General features: G+C 50.6%; 1 protein-coding gene across 1 annotated transcript; it reads right to left on the reverse strand.

Annotated features, from left to right (window-relative positions):
- Positions 1–5849: 5849 nt before the first annotated feature.
- Positions 5850–11370, reverse strand: ZFP36L1 (ZFP36 ring finger protein like 1). The gene is made up of 2 exons (XM_061429224.1): positions 11138–11370; positions 5850–8674 (listed from the first exon to the last, which is right to left on the reverse strand). The coding sequence occupies exons 1-2, from the start codon at positions 11192–11194 to the stop codon at positions 7715–7717; spliced, it is 1017 nt and encodes a 338-aa protein (XP_061285208.1). The 5' UTR covers positions 11195–11370; the 3' UTR covers positions 5850–7714.
- Between the last annotated feature and the right edge of the window lie 62 nt (positions 11371–11432).

Raw genomic sequence — 11432 nt, forward strand, 5'->3', positions numbered from 1 at the left:
CACACAGCTGGAATGCGACTGAGCAGAGTCACATTAGTGACTGGCTGACGGGACTGGAATGAGAGGAAAGCGAGTAAGTAAGATGCCTGGTGTGTAAAGTGTATCGAGGCACTAGCTGGCACACAGGAAGGAGCATCTCCTTTAGCTCAGCCCTGCTCATGTCTGAGCCCAAGCCCATGAGCCCTTCTTGGAGCACGAGGCTGCTGTCCGCACACACTGCCTTTGAAGGTCAGCCCTGTAAGAACCCACCCCCAGAGCCTTGGGGTAGCCACATCTACTGGCTGTGCTGGGTGTCTTCCTCTGTCAAGATTCAAGAACATCTTCCCAGAGACTGGCTACTGGAACCACTTCCCAAAAGAGTGAAATGGAGCAGATTGCAGAGGTGGTACCATAACGGCTACATGAGGCTTCTGTGCCCTCTTGAGCCTGAGGACCTGGGAAGACAGGCTGGGCCTGGCCCACGGAGGCCTCAAAACCCCCGCCAGCCTTAGGAAGAGAAGAGCGGAAACAATCAGGCCACGCTGGAGAGTCCCTGGACCGTGGCCCCTGGATGCTGGTCTACCCAGCCAAGCTCTCCTCTCTCCAGCCCTTCAGAGCCCAGCCAGGCCCCAGCTAGGCCTCTTTCAACCTCACACAAAACCTGGAAAGCATCAGCCAGCTGACAGAGATTTCTTTAGAGTCTGCAAAGAGCAACTTTTCTAACACAGATGATCACCTTTAGGTATTAGCCCACCTGCCCAAGTCTGGATTACCGTATAGTTTTTCTGAAGAAGCCTCACCTGTGTATCCAGGGCCGCATTGAGTCATTGGCACTGTGTAGGCTTGAGACCTGATCTGCCAGATTCAAGGCCCACTTCACCCGGGCAGGTTACTCACCTGTTCTGGGCCCATTACCTCCTATAAAAAGAGGATGAGAACAGCACCTGAAGATTTCAGGTTGTTGCTATTTAAAAAAAAAAAAAAAGCCACAATGTATTAAATGCCTATAATGGGCCAGGTACTGAATTTCTTTTTTTCTCTTTCTTATATGTATTTTTTAATATTCACCATAGCTCTGTTTCTCTTCTTGAGGTGTAGCTTGCATGCAGTAAAGTGCATAAGTCTTCAGTATGCAGTTCACTGAACTTTCCTGTGTTCTTTTAATCAAGTCTGTCTTGGTGTACAGCAGTTTTGCCTGCGTATGAACCTCTTACACATGAACTCAGATAAAATGTGCTCTTTTGTGACAGGCTTCTTTCATTCAGCTTTCTGTTTTTGCAGTTCAGCCAAGGTATTGTGTATATACATGTCATTTATCCTTTTATATCACTGTATAGTATTCTATTGTGTGCCTCTGCCAGAGTTTATCCATTGAATTAGGTGTTTGTCCTCATCATTATCATCATAATCCCATTTTGCAATTGAGGAAAGAGGGGCCCTTGAGCTGCTTAACTAAGTTTTTAGCCTGAAGTCTCAGAGTGCAGTTGACTCCAAGCAGGAACTTGAATCCAGACTCCTAACTCTAAAACTAACTCGTTACCTGGGCAACAGAGCCTCCCTCCCTCCTGCAGTGCTGGGGTGGGCAGAAATGAACTCTGTCCCACATGGTCATGAGCTCCTTCTCCCCGAAATACTACTGGGAGTCAGGAGCAGCTACCTGACTGGCTTCCGGTGGTAAGAAAATTGCCTCTGCTTTGGCCATTGCCAATATTTATTTTTCACTATCCCCCTGATAGCACAGGCACAGTCGTCACTCCCAGCCCTGTACCTTGAGACCCAGCCTCTGCCGATATGTCGAAAGAACTGCAAACAGCCTACGTGTGGTGGAGGCAGCCTTGGCCCCCGATCAGCAACTAGCTCTTGTGGGCAAGTGGAGCGATCCCAACCTGGCATGCGAGTAGCCCCTGCCCTATTCCCTCAGAGACTAAGTTCCCACAGTGGTAACTCAGATGTAACCCTTCAAGGCTCCTGGAGAAGTATCATAAGTCCTTGGAGGTTTCTCTGTAGGCCAAGCTTTACCCACCGAGAGGTGGGTCATCCTAGGGCCCTCCAGTGCTGATCTGACCTCAAGAAAAGGCCAAGATTCCACCTTGCTTCCCACCTCTCTGAATCCTCGTTTGCTGGCAGAGGCCGGCCTGAGGGGGCCACCTGCAAGGAGAGGGGAGGACCGTGGCTGGTCACCACTGTCCCCGCCCCCTGAACTCAGGTAGCATTCAGGTCCATCCAGCCAGATGTGATTAAATGATTGGTTACATGCAGGGAGGGAGACCCTGGGGGAAGAAGGGCACAAGGCCAACTCTCGAGGCAGCCCCAGGCACCCTTTGCCCTGTCAGTCATTAACAGAAGCCACCCCATGACAGGCAAAGAAGGGGAAAGTCCAAGGCGGTGGCCTGCCCCTCCTCCTGGGCACCGTCCTCCAAACACTCCAATCCAGGGCCCCGTGGGACATGAGATCATGACACCCAGTGGAGGGGGTGCGTGCAGAGTCATCTAATCCAACTGGTCGCCTCTCACGTCCCTGCAAAATCTCCACAAAAGCCAAGGGAGATAGGAACTAACACTGTCAATCTGCAGTTACTATGGGGGACTATGCCAAAAGCATTTGGTGTCTGAGACATAATAGTGAAAGGCAGGCATGGAGCTGGCCTACTTGTGTTCAAATCCTGACACTTCTAACCATGTGACAAATGAGGGAACTTCTCTGCACCCCAAATTCTCCATCTGTAAAATCGTGGTAGTATTGAACTTCCTCTGAGTGTTCACTATGAGCATTTAACGAGTTAACACACACAAAGTTCTCAGACTACCTGGCACTGATGGAGAGCGATCATTGGTATGGTTCGCTTAATCCTCACAGTCACCCCTTAAGATACAGATGGAAAATTCAAGGTTGAGTCACTCACCCAAGGAACAAGCTGGCATAAGTAGAGCTGGGATTTGAACCCAAGTTGAAGGGCTCCAACCTCCATGCCATAAAAACATCTTCCTGCTTTGACCATGTCTGCCCATAACCAGTGCTTTTTTATGATCCACTTGAATGCAAAACCTGTCTCACATTTGCCTCCCCATTCCTCCCAAAGGTCCCCCCACTTTCACCAGGGTAACACTGAGGTAGAGCAGGCTCCCAAACTCCTCCCCAAAAGTGAGGCTTCAAGGCCCAAAAAGGTGAATCATTGCTCAGTGGCCAAAAGAGCTGATGTCTTTGAGCTGCTGCAAGGGGAAAAGTTTAACCAAAAGCCAGACCATAAGTTGCAGACCTGATGCTGGGAAAGATTGAGGGCAGGAGGAAAAGGGGGAAACAAAGAATGCGATGGTTGGATGGCATCACTGACTCGATGGACATGAGTTTGAGCAAGCTTCAGGAGATAGTGAAGGACAGGGAAGCCTGGAGTGCTGCATTTCATGGGTTGCAAAGAGCTGGACACAACTGAGCGACTAAACAACAACAAAATGATTTGCAGGGCCAACAGCCATGGAGGCCCTGCCCAGCCAGGACAGACCTTGCAAAGACCCCCAAAACAGAGATGCCCCAAGTTTCAGGGAAGGAGGTGAGGACGTAGGCCTCTTGCCCCAGGAAGCTGGCTGACAAAGGCAGGCCTGGCCTTTCCTGCCCCACCTTCCTCTCTGGAGGCCTTACTTCCCGCTCTCTCTGCATAGCTCTTATCTTCTCTGGCCACAGAGGGGCTCAGGGAGGTTCCCTGCCAGCTCTGGGCTCACACCTCCTTGGACTCCCTGCCAGCCCAGAGCACAGGACTAGGGCTGCTTTCAAGGCCTTTCATCACCTAATATCCGGGAAAAAGAATAGGCCTGAAAAGATTCTGCAATTTCATTTCCCAAGTAGCTTTGGACTTGGGGATCTCGTCTACCTTTAAGTCTATATGGTAGAAAATCAGGTTCTTGTGGTGATTATGCTTGGGCCTGAGTGGGCCTAAGTCCAGCCTGTGTGAGTTTTCCATGGAGACACTGAAGTAAAGGGTCAAGTCTTGGGGACAGGAAGCTTCCCCAGGCCATAGGGAACCTCCCCTCCCCTTTACAGCCAGAGCCTACACTCCAGGATCTCTGGGAATCAATGCTTCCATCTTTGGTATCACCCAGGGACTGACTCCGGTGGAGGAAATTCTGGGCTGGCCAATGGGTGTGCTCAGCCCCCAACCAGTGCTCCATGAACTGGGGAATTACAAAGATATCTGCCATATGCTCAACTATGCCTACAGTAAACCGGCTCAAGGTGCACAATTATATATGTTTTTGCTTTTAGTCAGAGAGGAAACATATGCTCCCACACCACGATCACCATCCACCACACACACATACATGTATTCATTCCCTCTGCAAGGGACAGGAGGCCTAGGTTTACTCCAGACCCCGGGAGGGCTGATTTTCCTCCTTCCACCAGCAGCCCTTGCCCTTGAAGAGGTAATAGTCCCATTTTTCTACATCCTGGCCCTGTTCCCCAGCAAGCACCTACCGGCCAGGGAACAAAATCACAGGATGCCTAAGGTAGGTCTGCCCCACCTCAAGGACAGCTCTGGGCCAGCTGATGTGTGCTGCAGACCTGTCTGCCTTGGGAGAGGCCCAGTGGAGTCCCAGTGGAAATTCAGCTTACTCCCTAAAACTGAATGCTAGGAAAGATTGAGGGCAGGAGAAGGGGGCAACAGAGGTTAAGATGATAGGATGGCATCATTGACTCAACAGACATGAATTTGAGCAAGCTCCAGAAGATGGTGAAGGACAGGGAAGCCCAGCATGCTGCAGTCCATGGGGTGGCAGAGTCAGACATGACTAAGTGAATGGGCAATCACAACAGCAACCCTAAAACTTACTGAGTGCAAGGAACTGAAGGCAGCTAAGCCTCAGATATCCTTGCCTCCTCAGAAAGAAATCCTCCCAAGAACCAGAAAGAGATTTCAGAAGGATGCAGCCTCTCTCTGGCAGGCAAAACATCCCCTCTAAGTGGCCATCTGACACTGGCTGAGGTTCCTCTAGCCAAGGAGACCTCATCCTTCCCAAGATGACCACCTGCCTATCCTGTGTGGCATCAGGGATGCAACAAAGACTAAGGTGGTGGGAATGATGATTTCCCGTTACACGGGCCATTTTCATGCCTCTTCCCTTTAACAGCGTTCCGGATATAGCAGCACATGTTAAGTCCAAACGAAACTACCTTTGCCCCTAGTGCCCTGTGACAGCCCCTCGCCACCCTGAAAACCCATGAGTCTACAGTAGTTAATCATACCCACCTCAGACAGGTGTTAAGAGGCTAGGGCTTCAGGTCCATCTCCTGCAGGGAAAAACAAGCCTAGAGGGAATTCCTGGCTGTCCAGTGATTAGGACTCCACATTCCCAATGCATGGGTGTGGGTTTGACCCCTAGTCTAGGAACTAAGATTGCATGTGCCAGGTGGCACAGCCAAAAACAAAACAAAGGCTGGAAGCGCCCAAATAAAAGAACAAATCCAGGTTTGCTGGAGTGCCATGTGCTGCATCCCCCTCTTACCATTTCAGCACCCCAAACATTAGGACCACAGACTAAGCAGGGAAGACTGGAAGGCCCCATGCCTCAGGTCTCCAAAGAATCTTCGAGGCTACAGGGTGGATAAGGCTGGCCCCTTGTCAACAACCAACAACTGGGCAGGTTAATACAAATACAGGCTGCTTTGCAATCAACCCCCACACCATCCCCTCTAAGCTCAGCAGACTTTCCAACCTCAACAAAAGGAACCAGCCACTGGTTTAGCTGTTAAAGACTAGAAGAAATCAACCAGTGCCCTTCCCCCCTCCTCCCCTTCCTAGCACCTACCTCATCTATAAAGGACAAGCCTACAAGGCACAGTAAAACCAAAGCAAGCAAAACCAGCTTCACCATCAATGTTTCTTGAAAAAAAATGGGTTTATTGATTTTTAAACTGCAAATAGTCGTTACAAAAAGTTTTTTTTTTAAATAAATTCACACAAAGAAAGAGAAATAGAAAGCGACGGTAGTGACCAGCAAGAGGAATAATAATTACATTCATCTTAATGTGTGGTGTGCCAGTTCTGTTTGTATTAACATTGGAAAACTCCAAAACCTGGAATCCAGAACCTCAAATCTGCAATCGGAATGTCTTGAGATGGGCACGTGGAAGTCAAAGGGTTTCTTTTTTTTTTTTTCCCTTTTAGAAGCTATACATAAGAAGTTGTTTTCCTTCTGTACTGTCACAGAACTTTTACATACATTCTCAGTCCTAGTTGTGAAAGGCCAAAAGAGAAAGAAACTCAATTTGCAGTCCAACACAAAGGGGGGAAATTTCTAAAATAAATAATCCAACAGTTTTTTGCATTTTTTTAAATTAATTTTTCATTTTTTTAAAATAAAATAACCAAAAAAAGTGTAAAGTTACAAAAAATGTCGTTGAAGAATAATATATTAAAACTGTGGAAAAAAAGGAAAAAGACACGTCACAAAATTTTAAGATTAATATGAAGATCATAATTTAACATAAAAGAATATATTCTATGGATTTGTCATCCCGATAAATATGAACAAAATTAACAAAAAAAAAAGCATAGTTTGGCAATAAATACGTTTTGATAAGTTAAATAAGCTTTTTTATATTGATGTGCAGTGACAAGCAAAATTTTTGCTCTCCAATTTCTGAAAGTTATATGAAGTTTAAAACCCAGGGAAAAAAGCATGGCGTGAGTGCTCTAAGGATAGACCTACGGTATTCTAGAGCAAAAACCATTAAAGCTACTTCTACAGGAAATCGTTTTACACAGATATTGTATGTGGAATGAATACCATTAACTGCTCACCCCTTACATGTTTTTTTTTTTTAAGCTTTTCTCTCTTTTTGTTGTTATTTTTTAAGATGTCACATATGAACTGGGGAACTTTAGCACCAAAATCAAGTCTCTCATAGTCCATCTAGCTTCCCCTTCCTCCCCACTTAAAAAAGAAAAAAATTAAATCACAAAGTCCCACTTATGTCACAATCTTCATCCGCTTTTGCAGTCTTCCTTCCTGCAGACCTACACGAACCCAGGCAAGATTAGTCAACAGAGGTTCAGGTCGGGAAGAAAAAAGGTTTTGAATGTCAAGACAGGTTTCCCCAAAAACCCAAGTCTGGCAACAACTCTCCCAAGGGGGGTGTGGGGGCTACCAGGGAGAGGGAGAGAGGAAGTGTGTGGGAGATTGAAATTAAGGAAAGGTGCAATTGTGTTGCCAGTGGAGGGAGCTGCTGTTTCTACATGCCCCCCCCACCTCCCCCTCCCCGGGGCAGAGGCTCTGGGGAGGCTCACGGGTGCCCTCTGGCGCTGAAGAGGTAATGTAGTCACAGTGACAAAGTTAGATTACAAGGCACTAAGTTGCTTCTGTAAACTGTTACTGCTTTTTCTTTTGTGATTTGGCACTTAAGGCTTAAGCCAGGGGGGGTAAAAAAAAAAAAAAAAGGCATCTACTGACAAATATGGGACTTGTCTGTTATGCATGGTTAAGTGGGCTATAAAAATCGAGGGGGTTCAAGCCAGAGGAAGCTACTGACAAACTGACTTGTCCTTATGTTGGGGGGTGGGGTGTAAAGAGGGGAGAGGGAGGGGGCGTTCCAAGGTTCTGGGGGAAAGGGGTTGAGCTTAACCTTGTTAATGTAGGGGTTTGTCAGGAATCAGATGGGGAGGGAGGTAAGGGTAGGGGATGTGGGGAGGGGATGAGGGGGTGGGGGAGGGGAGTAGGCAGGGGGGTCCCTCCCTACCCTGGTTTAGTCATCTGAGATGGAAAGTCTGCTGAAAATGGGCAGGCGTCTTGAGTTGTCCAAAGTAGGGGAGTCTGAGCCACTGTGGCTGCTGCTGGAGCTGCTCAGGTAGCCCTCCTGGTCCGAGAGAGAATCCTGAGGGCTGGGGGGAGAGTCAAACATGTGAGGGGACTCAGACATGGGCCGGAAGAGGAAGGTGGTCGGGGAGCCACCCCCGGGCAGCCCCATGCTAGGGGCAAAGAGGCTCGCCAGCTCCTGGCTGGAGAAGGCGAAGGGGTTATTGGTGCCATCGGGGAGGGTGGGTGAGCCCAGGAGGTCATCGGCGCTCAGGATGGGGGGTGGGGTGATGGATGTGGGGCTGTCCAGCAGCCCCGTGGCAGCGGCGGTGGCGGCGGCACTGGGAAACCCAGCAAAGCTAAAGCTATGCTGGAGGCGGGGACGGTCAGCAGAGAGGTCCCGGGCCCCGGCCAGGGCACGGCGCTCCTCGGCGTTGTGGATGAAGTGGCAGCGGGGCCCGTAGGGGCAGAAGCCGATGGTGTGGAAGGTGCGGCACAGCTCCGTCTTGTACTTGGGGTGGCGGGTCAGGCTTCGGAGCTCGTGGATGCCGTGGGCGAACTGGCACTTGTCGCCGTACTTACAGGCTCCGTTCTCCTCGAAGGGGCGGCACAGCTCCGTCTTGTAGCGGCTGGAGTTGACCTGGCCGCTTCCCGGCTGCTTCTGGGGGGGCAGCAGCCGCTCGCCCCCTTCTGAGAAAGAGCGGTCTCGGAAGCGGCTGTCCCGAGAGCTCAGAGCTGGGGCTGGCTCACCCTTGAGGCTACTGAGGAGCTGGTTCTGGTGGAATTTGGAGCTGGGCAGAGTGACCGAGTGCCTCCGGGGGAAGCCCCCACCGGCAGGGGTGCCCACTGCCTTCCTGTCCAGCAGGCAACCCCCGGCACTGGGAGTACTGTAGTTGAGCATCTTGTTACCCTGGAGGGGAAAGAGAGGAGACTGTGGTTAGCAGCAAAGGCCATCCACCAGGCCCAAGAAGGGTACCCTCTACCGGCAGCCCCCTCCACAATCAGAAATGCTCCCTCTCTCTCAAAGGAACTCATCATCCCCACCTCTGCCCTGGCAAGCCCCCTCCTCCTCTTTCTCCCATTCCACCAGCCAAGAGGGTTTACTTTGGTCCCAGGCAGAAGAAACCACAAAAATCCTGGCCTGTGTGAGAATTGTTTTACACACGCACCTACTCCATGCCGATCCCTGGATCCCTGGAATGCACTGTCATATCCTGTCCCTAAAGCTACCACTTTCATCCAGAAAATCCAACTTCACCTTCCTCAGTTCAAAATCTCACACACAACACACAAACTCTCATTTCCCACCCTCCTAACAAAAAAAGGTAAACCGCAGGAGACTATGGGCTAGGCCTCCTTTCAATCAGTCCCTGCTTAACTGACTATCCCCGCCCCAAACACACACATACACACAAACACACAGCCTGGCCGGACTCTCAACTTCCTCCTTCAGAAGCGATCTATTGCTTTGGCGACAGGTTTCCAGACTGCCTTCACTTTACCTAGCTGCTGAGAGGGGAGAGGGAGGGGCTAGAGGAGAAATCCCTAATGGGGGTGGGGGGCTACGGGGAGAGGGATGTGATCCCTGAATACAAAACTCCCATGGTCCCAGAAGGGGAGCCTTCTACAATGATCTCTCCCACCATTCACTGCGCACCCCACCCCCTCCGCTGAGAGGATGCCTTTGCAGTTAAGTCTCCTGGCTGCAAGAGCAGGCTTGGATAAGAGCGCCAGTGTTTAATCTTTAACGCAAAGCTGCAGGTGGGAAGGAAAAGTAAAGCACCAAATCCCCCCAGCCTCATCCCAGTCAATAATGGACGTGGGGGGCGGGGGGGGGGGGGCCGCAGAGGCACCACAGGCAGGTCTCTGTTCCAATGGGACTCAATTCACCTGCCCAACCTGTACCCAAGATTTGGAAAGGGTGTGAGCAGGGGACCTGGGAGTTGGCTTCCCGGCCCATGTGGGTGTCATTGTGCAAATTCTAAAGGTGGCCCCTTAGGATCAGCTGCGGGGGATCGGGAATCTCTAACAGCAACCACCCCCTGGAGCGGATTACAGGAACCGAGTGGAGAGCCAGTTCCCAACAATGAGGTTCATTTAAAAAGTCCTGAGGGGGGAGGGAGCAAGAGAAAGAGAAATAGATCAAAGAGCCGGAGAGCCGCGAAAAGAAGGAAGAAGTGCCGGCTAGCTCAGGCAGCCGCCAGGGCAACTGAAGTTTGGAAAAGCACAGGGAGGGAAGGAAACTGAAATTCAAACTTTTTGATGTTGCTCTTCAGCTCCAGGGTGTCCCTGCACCCCAACCCTGCAGCCCTGGGGCCCTGGCAGCTGCACCGACTGGAGAAGCAAGCTAGGAAAAGACAGCAACATGACTCGACGTGTTTAAAAGAAGGCAAAACACTTTAGCAATTAAAAGTAGCCAAGCAGCTTTTTCTCTTTCAAACTGGGGAGAGGGGGCGAAAAAAAATTTAACATCCATGGGCTTCTGGTATATACCCTTAAGCTGCACTCCTGGAATAAATATTTCTGATTTAAAACTCGCCTTTTTCCACACCGGCTGGCAAGCTACACAACTTAAGGAGGCCCTCATTAAATCCTTCCTCGCCAAGACCCTAGAGCTCAGACGGGTATTTTATCGTTGTATCTCCCCCACCGCCCCCCCTCCCTTCATTCCGTCCATATCCACGAGTCTCATTCTCTAGGAAAGGAGGAAAGCGGGTGAACCCGAGTGCCACTTTTACCCCCAAAGTTTGCAGCACGATCGGCTATCACAAGAGGAAGCCTGTCGAGCTGGGGCGAACTGAAGTCCCAGTGCAAACTCGTTTGACAACATCCTTTGAATCACAACTCTTGGCCTTTTTCTCGCAGATCCCCAGCCTCTCCAGAACAGAGGGGGAAATCACTCAGCAAAACGTCATCCCGAGATTCTCCTTCCCGAGAGACCTGCACCTCCCGACCTGCAGTCCGGCAAAGTAGCTGGAGAGACTCGAACTCCCTCCTAGGAGCGGCGACACCCGAAACGGAACGGACTAGCGAAGCCGGGCTCAAGAGCGGCACGTCACGGACGAAAAGAATCACCGAAAAATTGCCCCAATCCCAAACATTGCCCAGGGCAGCCCCTACGCACACTGCGCACCCTAAAACTCTGGTCTCTGGATTCCCAGGTAATGCCCGCCAGGAACAGTTGAAACGCAAAGGGTGGGGAGGAGAAAACCAAATTCCTTCAAACTGGGGAGAAAAATGAGGCGGAAAAAACAACCGTCTCGCCTCTCTTTCTCTCCCCCACCCCTGCCTGTCCAGACCTAAACTTTTGGAGATTCTTTTTGAGGATAAAAGAAAAAAGACTTTGAAAAGCAAGCGCTGCGCCCCACTTTACCTTGCATAAAACTTCGCTCAAGTCGAAGATGGTGGCAGACACGAGGGTGGTGGTCATCTTGGGCGCTCGCGCGGGGCAGGGACGGGGGTCTGGTGTGTCGCGAAGGTCCCGGTGCGGGGAAGGCGCAGCCTCCGGCTCTCCGGTCAGGAGTCCCACACGCCTGCTCCCGGCGCCCCTCGCCTTTCTGACTCTCCCGGGCTGCGGCGCGCGAAGCCCAATTTATATAAGTTTCAGATTTGGTGGGCCGGAGGGGGAGGAGGAGGAGCTTTAAACTTATTTAAATGAGGAAGAGGAG

The sequence above is a fragment of the Bos javanicus genome, chromosome 10 (assembly GCF_032452875.1).
Source record: "Bos javanicus breed banteng chromosome 10, ARS-OSU_banteng_1.0, whole genome shotgun sequence".
NCBI lineage: Eukaryota > Metazoa > Chordata > Mammalia > Artiodactyla > Bovidae > Bos > Bos javanicus.

Excerpts from the sequence above, each read along its gene's own strand:
- ZFP36L1 (XM_061429224.1), bottom strand. The coding sequence starts at position 11,194 with ATGACCACCACCCTCGTGTCTGCCACCATCTTCGACTTGAGCGAAGTT. Across the intron at positions 8,675-11,137 it reads TGAGCGAAGTTTTATGCAAG|GGTAACAAGATGCTCAACTA; the intron begins GTAAAGTGGGGC and ends TTTCCCCTCCAG.